At 41.3% G+C, this 15,300-nt stretch overlaps 1 protein-coding gene across 2 annotated transcripts in view; it reads right to left on the reverse strand.

Annotated features, from left to right (window-relative positions):
* Window positions 1–15,300, reverse strand: part of sema3d (sema domain, immunoglobulin domain (Ig), short basic domain, secreted, (semaphorin) 3D) — a 39,681-nt gene that overhangs the window by 14,970 nt on the left and 9,411 nt on the right. For both annotated transcript variants that reach the window (XM_054777060.1, XM_054777062.1), the window contains exons 2-7: window positions 12,592–12,830; window positions 6,220–6,380; window positions 4,648–4,710; window positions 4,447–4,563; window positions 4,281–4,374; window positions 3,515–3,643 (exon numbers count right to left, since the gene is read on the reverse strand). In XM_054777060.1, coding sequence (XP_054633035.1) covers window positions 3,515–3,643; window positions 4,281–4,374; window positions 4,447–4,563; window positions 4,648–4,710; window positions 6,220–6,380; window positions 12,592–12,830 — 803 coding nt within the window. The remainder of the gene's footprint in view (window positions 1–3,514; window positions 3,644–4,280; window positions 4,375–4,446; window positions 4,564–4,647; window positions 4,711–6,219; window positions 6,381–12,591; window positions 12,831–15,300) is intronic.

Genomic DNA, 15,300 nt, shown 5'->3' on the forward strand with positions numbered 1-15,300 from the left:
CTTGTGTATGTGAGTGACAGGAAGAAAAGCTTGTCATTTGCCTTCTGGTTTGCATGTATAAATCTATAGACCCTCAATATAAGATGACGCATCTCCTTGATTCTTACCTAGGGAAAAAAAGGTTGACTTATAGTCAAGTCGATACGATAGATTTGTCACAGTGAGCACTTAGCCCATGATATACTATACACTATTTTACTACAAACAAGTCTGATTTACTATCGCTTCAAGATAAGCTGAGGCTGCACATCATCTTGTCATGCTGCTTGCTACATAAGCACATACAATGATTACCAGACTATTTATGTAACTTTAGAAGGAGGTGTGTTTACTTTGCAATGATTTTCAGCCTGTCTGTGTAGCAGTGTACCACCGAGATAATCTTTTAATTGGGACACCCAGGCTCGTAACCGCTCATGTGTCAGGCAATGTTGGGTGCGAGCTGATGCAGAGATGGACGTTGCCAAGGGGCTTTAAACACGCGCTTGACATATAAACACATGGCCAAACCGCTAGTTTCACAGTTTCAGGGGTCCAAATGTTGAAGTGCAGTGGTGACATTAGATCAACATTAGTTCAACCCTGAAGGCTGAGCCAACAACCTTAGGAGCGAGTCCCCAACTGGAACAGCTTAACGTATGGCTGCGAATGCACTCAACAGAAGGTTATTGTTAGATCTGCAGTGCTTAAAAGATGTTCCACTAGCACTCGGGAAAAGAATCGCTAAATGATGAGCCACCACAGACTGTATATACAATAAATAGTACTAGTCAGCAAAACAGAGAGGCGCTGTCGCTTTAAACAGTTCAGTGAGGAGGCCATGTGCATTTATTTAGATTCGGGTGACAAATGCTGATGCATGACGAGCCGTCAATGGTAGGAAGACACTTGAAAGTGGAAGTGTATGTACAGAGAAGATGCAAGTCTGTGCAGTGTGTGGGAGACATGTCTCAAGAGAGGAACGAGCATTGGAAAGTTCCAAATGGACATGTTTTTTAGGTTACTTAAAACGAAAATCCTGGTTAAATGATACATTTGCTTTGCAAAATCTTTACAGCTACAGTGGAAAGTCGGTTTTCGTATGCCCAGGTTTTCGCATGGTTTGGTTTTGGGTAAACATTTTTGCTAAAAATATGTCTCGGCTTTCGTACATCGTATATCGAAACAAACTAGACCGCGGAAACGAGTGCCAAAGCATCCACACGTTGATGACCCAATCTCTGTGAAGAATGGGGAGTGTTTCTTTTAGAGTTAGGAAACTACCGTAAAGCACCGTGCATAAACCGCACTTTTTTCCACTGGTAAGAAGCAAAAAATCGGGGTGCGGTTTATACACGATGACAGGTCTGTGACCAGACGCAGAAATTGACTACAAGCCCATTTTAGAATAGCCGTCTGTGGGTCAGACAGTTGCTTTGACTTTAGCGCCCTCTGCTGTACAGTTGCTGAAAATGCTTGTGTATGCAACTAACTTATCTGACGGTTGTCTGTATTTTCACACAGTGAAACGATGTCTATTTACACTGAAGCTAACCTAAGCTTCCAATGTAAAATACAATACAACGTTAGAGTTTATTCAAATTCACACTGAAGCAATGCTGTGTTATGTACAATACATGGATAACTGATCCGCATGCGCATGCGCAGGACGCCGCTCTATCACCGCTCGCGTCACCGCTAAACCAACATTCGCTACTGTTAAATCAAGGCTAAAGCAATGCCGGCTTCAGCGGTGCACCGCTAGGACAACGCCCGTGTTTTCTATTTTTTTTTCCCATTTTGTGACAAGCGTTGTCGAGCGTTGTCTTCCTACCGTTCAAGGGACGCTACAGCAAAGTTTGGGCGGTGTGACCGGGCCTGTACCCTCTCAAAACGCCACGACGATCTTTCACCGCAGCGTTCAAACTCTCCGTCTGAAGACTTTGGGAACCGGGCAGCAGGACGGCAGCACGGTGTGGACGAGTCAGTCATCCGGCGTTAGAGAACGGACATCATCGGCAAGTTGACGGCAAACTTTTCTTACATGAATTCCATTGCAGATGAATTGATGGACGGCAGATTTCTCCTTTCTTCTTCTTTTTGAAATTTCTTAGTACCTTTACGCATGTTGATTTGAGATGAAAGAGTTGGCAAGCATTTATGAATAAAAAAATTTTTTTTCCCCACCGTGAGCCTGAAAATGGGGGTGCGGTTAATACACGGGTGTGGTTTATACACGGTGCTTTACGGTATAGACAGATTCGACACCGCTGTTTGAGCGGAGATATACTTGGTATATAAAGTAGTGTACTTTAATTCTAATTTAATTGTTGCCAGTCATAAATAAAACACAAATAGATGACAGCTCCAATAGTGATGAAAGTTGGAGACCCCTGCAACCTGGACACTGAATTTATTCTCTTTTAAGTTAAACAGACCAAATTTCAATGTAATACTTATTCTGTTAATTTTGTTCTCTTGAACTAAAAAAGAAATGATTCTACTGTATTCCATACTGTATTGACCCGCATATAAAACAATGCTTTTTCCCTGGAAAAAGTCTGAAAATGATGGGGCTGTCTTATATTCAGGGTCTAGAGACATATAAATGTAAACAAACAGGTGGCAACTTCTCCCCCAGTGAGTCAGAGCTTTTCTACATGTCACTCACACCTGTCAATAACCTGCCAACAAGAAATTCCACTGAAAAAACATGTCTCAAAGGGTTGGGCAAATTATCAAACAACAAAGGTTACGATGCTAACTTTAAGATAATGGTGATCAGTGATGCAGTCAACAACTGTCAAGCAGTATATATAAGCAGTATAAGCAATAATACACGCAATATACCCGTTCTTATTGCAATCTAGTAGTTTTTTTTTCACTAAAAACATCATTAAAATAAAATACATTCATTTTTTTCTTTGATTATGCCTCAAAGTGGGTGTTGAATGGGAGCGCTCGTGCCATAATAAGAATTGCTTTTTATTTCAGTTCGTTTAATGGAGTGTGTAGGAGAGTGGAAGTTGCCATAATGTCATTGCAGGTGTTTCTGAATGTGGATGGAGCTTGTGAAGGTTCACTGATGCTGTTGTCAGTGATGTACGGATCGATACTGAAATATGGATACTCCGATGGCAAGGTTCCCTGTACTGGTATTGGTTCTATTAACACACATAGGTGGTACTCAGAGGTTATTTAAACACTTTTCACAATAGTCAAGTTGTTTTTCCCTACTAAATTATTGTGGGATCGCTGTGGTTTTTCTGTGACTAACAGCGTGAACTTTGTTGCAAACTGTAAATTCCTCAGTAGGTGTGGCCCATGCTCTGCTATGACATTCAAATAAAATGCAAGTGGAGCTAAATGAATAAGCAGGCTGTTTCTTCTGCGCTGGAATGCCAATAACCAACCTGCAGGCACACTGAGAGGCTCTTTATGTCAGTGTGGCGTTCGGTAGTTTGGGAGAGAAACAGCAAAGAGTTTTCAGTGCAGCATGTTGATTTGGATATGTGTGGCCGTGTGTGTTGTGTACCATTGATCCAGTACTCCTCTGCGATGTCCGTACGTATGTAGTGCTGGTCAGGTGGCGGGCCCAGGGAGCGCGTGAATGTCGTGTCTTTGCCCAGGAAGTCTGAAGCTGTGCCCGCATACAGGTACTGGTCTGGACCAAATGAAGGAGCAGCTCAATTGATTATGACAAACAAAAAACAGACTGAAGGAGAATGTTAAACAGGAGTGGATTAGAGACTTGTAAAGGAACATTTGCAGGTTGGGAAATGGTTCTGTCAAGACCAGGACCCGGAGGCATATTATTTGTTTATTTGGATGAACACAAATTAGTGCACATTTTTTTAGCCAACACAGCTTTTCTTCTCATTACTGAGGTGAAAGTATGAGAATGCATTCATAATAATAAATTAGCATTTTTAATGTTTGTACATTTGTGCTAGTAATCTTTGAGTATCTAGAAAAGTTATATAAATGCAATCTATTATTATTATTATTATTATTATTATTATTACTTGTATAATTCACATTTACAGATGTTGGTGTATTTTGTGTATTTTGTCTGAACTTGAGCCTGTTCAAATGCAATTTATTTGGAAACACAAACTGTATTCCACATAAATAATTTTAAAAAATATTGGTAAAATCAACATTGAAAAGGATTGGAATACAATATATATTTATTTTATTTCATTTGACAGTCGGTGACTACAAAATATGTGGGAATTAATTGAGGAATTAATTGAGGAACTCTACGCTAGAGTACTGTATTATGGGATGTCTCATCATACCTGTGAGGACTGAGGTGAATGACTGCAAGGGATCAAAAGGACATTTCAATCTGCCGGACTCCACTGTACCAGACAGCAGCTGGAAAACTCCATCCTGAAAGACAAAACAAAAAGTTAGAATGTCCTGAAATTCAAAACCAACATGTTCCATCTTCATTATTTCTACCTGTCTGGAACCGCTGATTTCAATGAAAGCACAGCTGGGGTGGAAGGCTCCTGTCCCGCAGGCGTAGACATGTGTCATGTTGTAGTTGTGGAGTACCCTCACAAAGTTCGCACACTCCTGCTGGCGCAAGAGGTGGACAAGAAAATACAACACAAAGGTAAGACTTAGACAGCCTTATTTTGCATAAGTGAGGTTACGTACATTAGAATTTTTGCCAGCCAGTTTGCAGGCGTCCACTCGGTCCGAAGGTGCAGGCCAGTGAATCTAATAAGAGAAAATGCGTTTTAGGAAATATTTGTAGACAGAGTAATATGTTAAGCCCCTGTACCGTGTTTTATTACCATAGTATAACTCTTGACATCATAAAAGATGACATTCTCCCTCCTGTTGTGGCACAACATTAGTGGAATTTGGCATTTATTTTACCGTCGTCAGTATATGGCCTAATAACTGTCACCTCCATATGCAATTACCATAAAGCAAAGGACGCACAACATACGGTTCCCCCTTCAGTGTGCCTCGCCATGTTCACACATGTGTTATAACAGGCTTATGTGCTTAGCGTGTTGCCTCCCCAAGAGCCTACCAAGGGGAGCTATCGCCAAACTTTTGAGCATGCAAACATACCGTCCATGTTAAAACAGCTCATGAGTTAAAATGTAATTCATACAGAAAAAGCATTGTAAGCTTGTGAAAGTACTTAATATGAACATAGATCAGTGGCCTGGTCTTACTACATCACATGACGGCCTGCAAAAACTGTGATAACAAGTTTAGAACCTCGCAAAATGTGGAATGCTTGCAATGTGCTTTAGTCTCTTTTCCAGGTAAGTGTCAATTTCCAGGAAGACCCCTGAAGGTTGTGTTTCCAGATCATGTTCACAGTCAAAAATCCCAAAAGCCCTGAAAATTAGCCTTGTGGTGCTAATCTCTCCTGAATCAGTATCAGTGACCAGAGAGGCAGCATTCTGAGAGCAGGATGAAGAGTTAAAACAACCAGATAGCCATCAAATAAACACACGGCCACCCCGACCACAGGTCAACCTCAGCTGCATTAACATTCACTGATGAACTCAAGCATATGGAGAATGCATGTCTGTTTTTGTGTCAAATGGCTATTTATTGAATGTATGCGGTTTTGTGTTTACATACGATAACCCTTAACAGACAGAAAGGTGAGGCCTTTGCTAAAACTATACATGGCCTGAGCCAGTTTCAGTGTACTGTATATACATGGGACGGGAGAAGGCATCAATCAATCTAAACGTAATTGCACGTCACGGTTTAAATGTCAAGATATGTTGAATGGCTGTCTTTAATAATGCACACTCGTCATGAGCAGATGTTATTAAAACTCAGACAGCGACCCCAAGCATGTCGGAAAGATGGACATGAATCATTTTGTTTCGACTTGAGCTCAATGGAGCAACTTCTTTTAGCGCTTTAAATCGCTGAAACACTTTGGAGCTTGCATAAACACCCTGACAACCACAGCAAATTGACTACACTTCAAATATCACTTCACATACTAAATATTGCTTTAGTTATCCGTGTTCCCCTGTATATGCCATTAGAGGAGGGGTCGGCAAAGTATGGCACACGGGTGGAACTGCTTTCATCTCTTCTGGCCGTACACCAAACGACTACTTAATGCTAGCAAAATCAGTTTTCAGTGGCTCACCAAGGTTGGCCAACTTTGCTGCTTTAGAGCCTCCAAACATGGCCACAACATTCTCGTCATTCATATGCATAACATTGCTCGACATTGTGTACCTTTCTGGGACCTTTGGCCAGGTTGTCAGGGTCAAGCAGGTAGATGTGATCCCTGGCTCCCAGCAGAAGACGACCTCTCTCCTCATCCAACAGCAGGGAGTGTGAAAGGAGGCCATCGGAGGGGCCCAAAAACAAAGACACACTGCCGGCTTGCAGCAGTTCTGTTCCAGACAAACAACAGAAACACAAACTATTATGTGATTATTCAACATCTGCCTGTAAAAATGAAAAATCAGGCTGTAAAATCACCCCGTTTACAAATATTTCACCAGAATATCGCTTGGATTCTTTCTCTCATTCCAAAATTGTCAAAAGCAAGCAGTGGATTTCCTCGTCTAAAGAAAAACATGTCTTGGCTTGAAGTGAAACAGTCTAATCCTCTGTGGTTCAACACCTTCACTGAGAAACTGCATGGAAAAAAAGATACAATAGCAAAGACACAGTCTACCACCTCAGTATTTGTGGATATCTGTATCAGGGTATTTTCATAGCTCGTTCATTGACCATGAAGACATCTCTCAAGTGGAAGGATTTACATTCCCAGTGTGCAGATTGACCGGATAAAAGCAAATTCATCAACTCAGGCGGACTGTACCGTAAACCAATAAGAGGCTAAAACAACTCCATGCTATCTCAGGGATCTTGTATCAGATATCATTCATTACCCATCAAGATCTTGCTGATGAGCCATGAAAGTGTGAAGAAGTAAAGCTATGTAGCCAATGAACATACTTTCATTTCCATCTAGCAGTACAATCCAGTTCGTCTTACGATGGTACAGTTTACACTACATCCCTTATCAGTCGTGTTTGGGAGAAATGACAATGGCTACATAATAAGCGTTACAAAAATACAAAGACGAATAACATAAAATAAATATTAATATTTCTCCACTGAACTGTATTATAAATGTATTTTCTGTATGTTTCCAATCGTTTTTAACAGTAGTAAAGTAAAGATCCCTGAATTTGCATATTCCCCGATCAAATACGGGGAAGAAACCTTAGGTGAGGCCACTGTGAGCATGGCTTCTCAGATAGTACGCAATTTCCTGTTGTTGCATGCCATCCTTGAGGCACCTTTAGGCTCCTGTATTGCAAACAGATTAAGTCAAAATGGGCCGCACGGTGGCCTAGTTAGCATATTGGACACACAGTCAGGAGATCTGAAAGATCTGGGTTTGAATCTCTGTTGGGCATCTTTGTTTGCATGTTCTTCCTCCCATGTTCCAAAAACATGCATGTTAATTGGCGACTTTGATTTTGTCCATAGGTATGAATGTGAATGTGAATGTGTGTTTGTGTGATTGACTGGCGACCAATTCAGATTACCCCGCCTCTCGCCCGAAGTCAGCTGGGATAGGCTCTAGCATACCAGTGACCCTAGTGAGGATAGGCGACACCGAAGATGAATGGAATGGGTCAAAATTGGCGTACTGTACATTGTGCAAATCATCAAGTGTACATGGGGATACAAGGAAACGTGACAATTAGATTAGATTATATTGTGGGTTTATACAGGAGGTCATCATGTCCAAAAGACACACAGAACTTCAAGAGACACCGTTTGAGTGTCACTTCTCTCAAAATTGGAGCAAACGAGTAAGGGAGATAATAGATTTTTAGCATGTTTGGTGGTCTGAAACAGACTTAACAGACACATACTGTATTAATGTTAGAACTATCATCAAGAAGTTAATTTTGCATAACAGTGGACCTTTAAGACTGGTTTCCCACATCTCCAATCCTTTTCCCATCAACAGATTTAGTTTAGACGTGTTTAGATGTGCCGTGTTTCTCTTGCTTTGTGGTTTCGCCAAAGCATGTTGCTTTGTTGATGTTTTTAGAGTGAGCTTTGCACGGACCTATAGGACTTAAAGGTGCTGTCTGTCATGGTTAGGTATTGCAATGGGGGTGCTAGCATTCGTACGTACTAACTTGTAATTGTCAGTAACTTCTCAGGGCATTGAATCAATCGCAACTGGAATGTTCAGGTTGTATTAAAAGACGTTTTGCCTCTCATCTGAGCAGGCTTCATCAGTTTGTGCTCAATGAGGAGCAGGTGGCAAAAACACTAGTCTGACTAGGTAGGACAGCCCTAGACAGTCCTCTGAGACTGTCCCAGTCCCTCTTTTCAGGTCAAAAGACAAATCTCACTCAATCTGTTCTCGGAAACCACGATTGGTAACTTATGCTAGGCGATGGTGTCGTTCTTATATTTTTGGGGGGGGGAAAGTGTCATTTGGAACACAGGAGGGATAGCACCTTTAAGTGCAACAGCAACAGTCCAAATTAGACCTGCAACAATTAATTGATGAATCTATTTTCCACTTAATCAACAACTATTCTGGTATTTCATTACGTTTTTTAAAATTTATTTAAAAATGTAAATATTCTCTAAGTTCAGCTTCTCAAATGTGAATATTTTTAAACTTCCTTAGTCATCCATGAAAACAGGAATTATTAACTTTCAGGCAAAACAAGATATTCACACACAAGCTTTGACTTTTTTACGAGTGATCAACATTTTTCCCTCATTATTGATACCACTACCTGTTTGTATTTAGTTTATATTGATTTCGTCTCTCTAGGGCCGATTACTCAATCAATCGAAACAAATTTCAGATTAATCAGTTCAAAAAATAATTGTTGCAGCCCTAATCCAAATGTACAGTGTGTGTGTGTGTGTGTGTGGTGGTGGTGGGGGGGGGGGGGGGGGGGGGTGCTAAAGTTATCGCTCACTTCACTTCACTTGTTAGCTTTCAATTAAGCAATTAAGTCAGAATTTCAAAACAACACTTCCAAAATATATAGTATGTGCCCAGCCTTATGTACCACCCCACTGCATCAAACAAAATAGTTGGGTGAGTGACACTGAGCATGCACCAAGCGATCTGACCCTCAACCACAGCTACCCCTGCCTTAGAAAGTCTTTACAGTCCTGTATTTGAGATCCCTAAGTGCTTTACTGTTCAAGAATTCTACCAAAAAAGTGGATCAAGGGCAAGATGATGATAAAAAACAGATGGAAGAGTCCTCCATCACAGGCAAGGTAACCATAGTGATGATGACTGAATATATTCTCAAAGCAGTATGTGTCCTTGATCTCTCCTCTGTCAGCAGCTGCTTTTCAAGCCATCAGTGCAGCACCGTGCCTTGTATCAACTCTTGCTCCATGTTGGGGGGGGGAGTCCTGAGGGAGTCACTCCAAAAGGATTGACACTGTGATTACCCTCTTGGTGTGAAGGATTGGAAAGGTTACCAACCTTCAATATTTGAACTTCTCCATCGCCTCCACTCCACACAATCCGTCTTAACCTCCTCCTATGCATAAACCCTCTCTCACACACAAGCACCCCCGTACTTCTTCATATCTTTCACCCCCCACACACACCTCACACTTGCAGCAAAGAAGGGAGATTAGGCCCTGCTAGCCCCTTGCTAATCTGTTCTGTAAACATGCAACACTATGAGCCCCGTTGAAACAGCCTGCTTCTTAGCACGGTGCTGTACACCTTTCCCCAAAGAGGAGAGCCTCAGCAGTTCTTGATTAGCTTCCCTTGAGTAATTTTGGCATTGACACAATAACCCGACTAAGATGTCAACAAACTTGCTCAGACTGTGCTGAAAAACCAAACAGTCTTCCTATCATGTCTGCCTCAGAGTCAGGTGATCCTGGATTCCAGTACGGAATCCAGTACAGTACAGACCTCTCAGTGTGGAGTTTGCATGTTCACCCCATGCTTGCTTGAGTGTGAAAGGTTGTCGATATGTATACCCTGACCAGTCCACGGTCGCCACTTGCCCAAAGTTAGCTGCAGAGATAGGCTCCATATCACCCAGGATCAAAGGACGAAAGTGTCAAATATACCTGCACCGGAGGGTTAAGACTGGCAGATGTGGCGTTTAACCATCTGCATTTAACCATGAAAATATTGGGTTTGCTAAAATAACGCTCTTATTATTGAGGGACCATTCTGCTTTGACTTCACCCTCAGAGTGTGAGGCAAAGATGTGTCCACTAGGTTGGCAACCTTTCAGCTTTGCCTGAGATGACCAAAAACGGACATTTTTTTCTCTACTGTCCACACTTCAAGATCTCAGAGGCCATTCTCTTGGGAGCGAAGAACCAGCTGTCCTCACGGAAAAAAGAACTGACAGCCCATGCCAAGATACAGTGTGTACTGTATGTTCTGATTCTGACTGAATCATCACAGCTTGGAAAGTGGAACATGAAAGATCTATTGCGGTTCTAAATACTACCTTAACTGCTGAGTAAACATTATGGAGCACAATCATTATTCCCATAGCTACATACTTTATATTTATGGTGGACATAAATATGGAACTATTTGCAGCCACACAGTGCTTTTGGATGCCTTTTCACCATACGAGAGCTCTTTGCTTTAGGTCAGCTCTTAGTTTACTTTCAAGTCGCAGTGGGGATTGAGTTTCATGAGCAGGACTGTAGTTACAATTTGTGTGGTTTTCTGTCGATGACAGACGATAGAGTGATAAAAAAAAGACTTTGAAGTAACATTTGCACTCGAGGTTGAAACTGATATTAAGTCAAGCCATCATTTAGCTTTGCCCTGGTGGCTCAAGACTAATAGATGGTGACGACAGCAAAACACGGAGCACAGAGCGCTAATAGTCACCCTTCAGACTGAACAACAGGAAATTGAACTTTGTGACATACTAGTACTGCTCCACATTAGCACCATTTTACTCATAATATGGTCTTGCTGGTGACAAATGAAAAGTAAACACCACCGAAGCCACTGACTCAACTTTAGATATTACAAGGCAAGGGCTGTAGTGGCAGTGTTCGCACCATTATTCCATAAAATATACTTAGGACTAGGGATGTCCGATACTATCGGTTGACAAATTGGTTCATATTGTTTTTTTCTGCCATTTTTTCTCAGGAAGATTCACTTTGAGTCACATGCAGAAAACATCCATCCAATTTCTATGCCGCTTCTCCTCATTAGGGTCGCGGGGCATGCTGGAGCCTATCCCAGCTGACTTCGGGCGACAGGCAGGGTACACCCTGGACTGGTCTCCAGCCAATCGCAGGGCACATATAGACAAACAACCATTCACACTCACATTCATACTTATGGACAATTTGGAGTCGCCAATTAACCTAACATGCATGTTTTTGGAACTCCAAACTCCACACAGAAAAGCCCAGGGGAGAATCAAACCCAGGTCTTCCCGATCTTCAGACTGTTGCTGTGTTGGCCAACATGCTAACCACTAGACCTAGACCAGAAAGCATGCATGCAGCAAAATAATAAACGATGGCAGACGTGCTTAATGACCCCAGTTTATAATTTCACTGATTGTATTAGTCCCAAGTTTCATAATTTGCACGTTACGTTAATTGAGACAAAATGTTTAAAATAAATATGGCACTTTTTGTATAACTTCCATTGCATACTGCAGGATTTGTCTTATTTTGCAAAACCATTGTTTATTTGTGATATGCATTCAGTGGCATCACAGTAAAAAAAAAAATGTGTGCTGTTCTTCATTACATGCGATGTGACCTGACACTAGTTTGAGGAAAGAGCTGCTGTCAATATCAGTATTTGTTGATGCTGGTATTGATAATGAAGTGCTGGACAAGAGCGATATATCGGATATCGGTAAGAAAGCAAATATAAAGCATTTCTACTTGGGGCACCCCGTGTTGTAATTTTTTCTGATGATTGTAAATTACATTTGTGGCACCCCCTATGGGTTGGGGTCAAAATGCTTTGGAAGTCATCCTCCGTACTACATAAGTAATACAGATATCGTCAACGTTTTATAATCATGAGACAAATGGTCAATGGCTTATGGGCAATAAAGTCCCGTCCATGTCCCTGCAAAGACATTTGGCTTGATGGCGGCCATGTTTTTCAACCAATCCTGCTCAAATTGTATGGACACATCTGACTGACATCTGCTTGTCCCCTGAAGGTGTACCAGATGCCACAGTCAGAAAAAAGTAGCTTTTTAGGTAATGTTAGTCCTTATGGGATGGTGACTTTTACAGAGTGGAAACATACCTGTGCCTTTTCGGCCTTAGAAAAGTCATGCATTAATTCCTGTTGTATCCCTGTTACTTATAGAGTTGTCCAAAGTAGTGAATCCTAAGAGAACAGAGTACGATCTGTTTCTATGTCATAATTTTTTCTTTGCCTTTAAGATACACGACAAACAGGGAAGACCAAACAGTATATTTTAATAATAGGGTAAGGCTAATAATATATTGAGGCAACCTACATTATTTCATGTAAAGTTTCAAGTGTGCGATGACATAAGATTAACATCTAAAAGCATTCCACATTTACAGATAAATCAACAGTATATCACTCCTTACCTCTCTGGCTGAGTATGACCCGAGGGACACTTTGTTTGATGCTCGCTCCAAAGGGGATAATGGCCAAGAGCATCAATCCTAAAAATGGGACTCCTGGATAGGATGGGGTTTTAATCCTCCTGTCTTTGCTGCTATAATTACTGCCAGACATGCAGTGTGGAGTCGTCCCATCTTCATTTAGACTCCAAGAGCTGTCTTTCTCCATGGCGTGTGGAGTGGTCTTGTGGTGTGTTTTCCCTCTGGAGAGAGACCAATGCATAGGGTGAAGCTAGGGAGGAGCAATCATAAGTGTGTGTGTGTGAGTGTGTGCATGTGTGTGTGTGTGTGTGCAGTCTATTCCAAGGCCAAGGCAGGATATGTACACACATTTGTGTTGTGACCACTGAGTTGTTTCACCATGGAGCCTCGCAAGCATGTCCCCTCTTCTCAACCACCATACCTCAGCTGTTGCCTGTCACTGCCTCCTCCCTTTTGTGTCATCTTTAAACCTGTTTACTCAAAACAAAGGTCACCCCGACAAAACTGCTACACTCCGCTATCAGTCACTTCACCATACCTCTTTACACATTCAGCGCCCTCCTCTGTCTTCTTTTCACAAAATAACTCATTTAATTATCTGCCTAAATGATACTTGGCAAAAGTTCGAGCAGTGGCTGATGACCCTGTCAGCTCCTCCTTTATGTCCAGTTAAAAATGGTCCACGTCCTGTATGGGACTTAAAGAGGCCTCTAGCACACGGATGTTAGTTCACACTAAGGGACAAGTGAGATGTATGGGTTGGCAGCCATGGGAATGGTCATTGGCTCACAAGATGAGAAATAAGCACTGTTTGGAGTGAATATGAGGTGACTGTTTTTTATAATGCTCTGAATGATCAATTAATTAATGATGATTGATTGCTATGAATTTTGTCAGTTACCCTTAGTTATACTCAGTCGCATACAACGCATCTATTGATAAGGTGTTTATTTGTGAGGGGAGATTTATTTGTATATTTAGAATAAAAATATTGATTTTTTTGTAACTTGTTACAGTTTTTAAAAATATATATATATTATACAGTACCAGAGCTACCAGCTGTTCCAAATTCTGTGCACGACTCCCAGAAATATCAGAAAATTCCCAACACTCCGACTCAAGTTGTAGTGCGTTTGTGTGGATATAAAATACTGTAGCTTTTGCACAGACGTTGAATTGATGACGATCAGCAACCGATCAACAATCTCTTCATTGAAACGTACAGCTTACTGTTTGCCTGGAACCACACCAAAATAACATTCACAGCCGTCTCGCTCACCGCACTCACACACCTGCTACATTTTCCTTGCCTTCTTCTCACTCATCCAATCACCAGTCAGGAAACATTTACAGCCTTACAGACAGTCGGAAATGAGACCTCTAAGGCAAGAACGAACAAACATGACCACTCAAATGTGAAAAAAAACAAAACAAAATCCACAGTGGAGTTTTAAAAAAATGTCTGTCCTCCAATGAGAAGCAAGAAAAAGAAGCCACACCTGACTTGGTTGCCTCTGGTCATCAATATAGTGATATATTAGATGTACAATCAGCGGCGGAGGGGAGTTTGGAGGCTAGCAAACACAAAATGTTGGCAGCTCTGCAGTACCAGTCAATGGTTTTGACGCTTTCCCCTCATTTAATAGCATGAGTAAGTGTGTCTAAACTTTTCAATGAATGTAAAATGAAACCGGTGTTTGGACTCAGAACATGAATATGGACGCACACGACAATCCAAAACCATGCACAAAGGCAATCGGCGCATTAATCACTTGACAATACGTCATCTCTGCATAACGAAAACAATCTTATAAGACACCACAGTGAAGTAATCTGATTGATTGTTCACATTTTTTTCTAACTTTGCTTGGTAGTCAGTTACCACCCGTGATGTGTTTGCAAAGACATTTGTTTCCATTGCACAACACACCTGGCGATTAACTGAAGCACGGCGTCTATCACAGTGGAGGCCACAATTTGAGAAAATTCCTTACTGTAGATTGATAACAGTTTTAATGTGTACAATGCAACGTTTGACACAGCTTAGCGCTAAAGGATTTCTAATGGGTTGCCAAAGACATAGTACTACTTTGGTATGAGATCATTTCAAGCTAGACTTCAAACTAGATGTTTTTACTTGTATAGCTGTTTTTGGACAAGAATCAATATGCTGGAGTAAATATACTGTACCTGTTATAATAAATACAATATAGAATGTAAAATATTGTTCCCGTCAAACAAGCAGATGTTCATTCAGCAAGTGTGTCTACACAATACACTAAGTCCCCAACTTACAAACATCCGAAATGCCAACTTTCGGAGATACGAACACAAGCCGACTGGTCTATTTTTTCATCTATTTTGCCTTGTAGTACTGTACTGTAACTCCATATTTATACTGCTACATGCTTGACCAGTAGAGGGCACTGTGACACTGCTAATGGGACCAACAGACGCTGGGGAAAGAAAGCTAAATGGAAAGCTAAATTGTAGTTTTATGATACAACCCTGACAGAGCGATTACAGTTTATGAAGAGTTAATAGGCCTGCTTAATTCTACACCACCCACAGAACACTACCTCTTTTAGAAGAGTCTAACGACGACGACGATTTGTCCTTTTTTTTCAATATCTCCTCCTCCAACTCCACCAACGACGTATGCTCGACCACTCCTCTTCAAAGGTAAATAAC

This window comes from Dunckerocampus dactyliophorus, chromosome 5 (genome assembly GCF_027744805.1).
Source record: "Dunckerocampus dactyliophorus isolate RoL2022-P2 chromosome 5, RoL_Ddac_1.1, whole genome shotgun sequence".
NCBI classification, from domain to species: Eukaryota; Metazoa; Chordata; class Actinopteri; order Syngnathiformes; family Syngnathidae; genus Dunckerocampus; species Dunckerocampus dactyliophorus.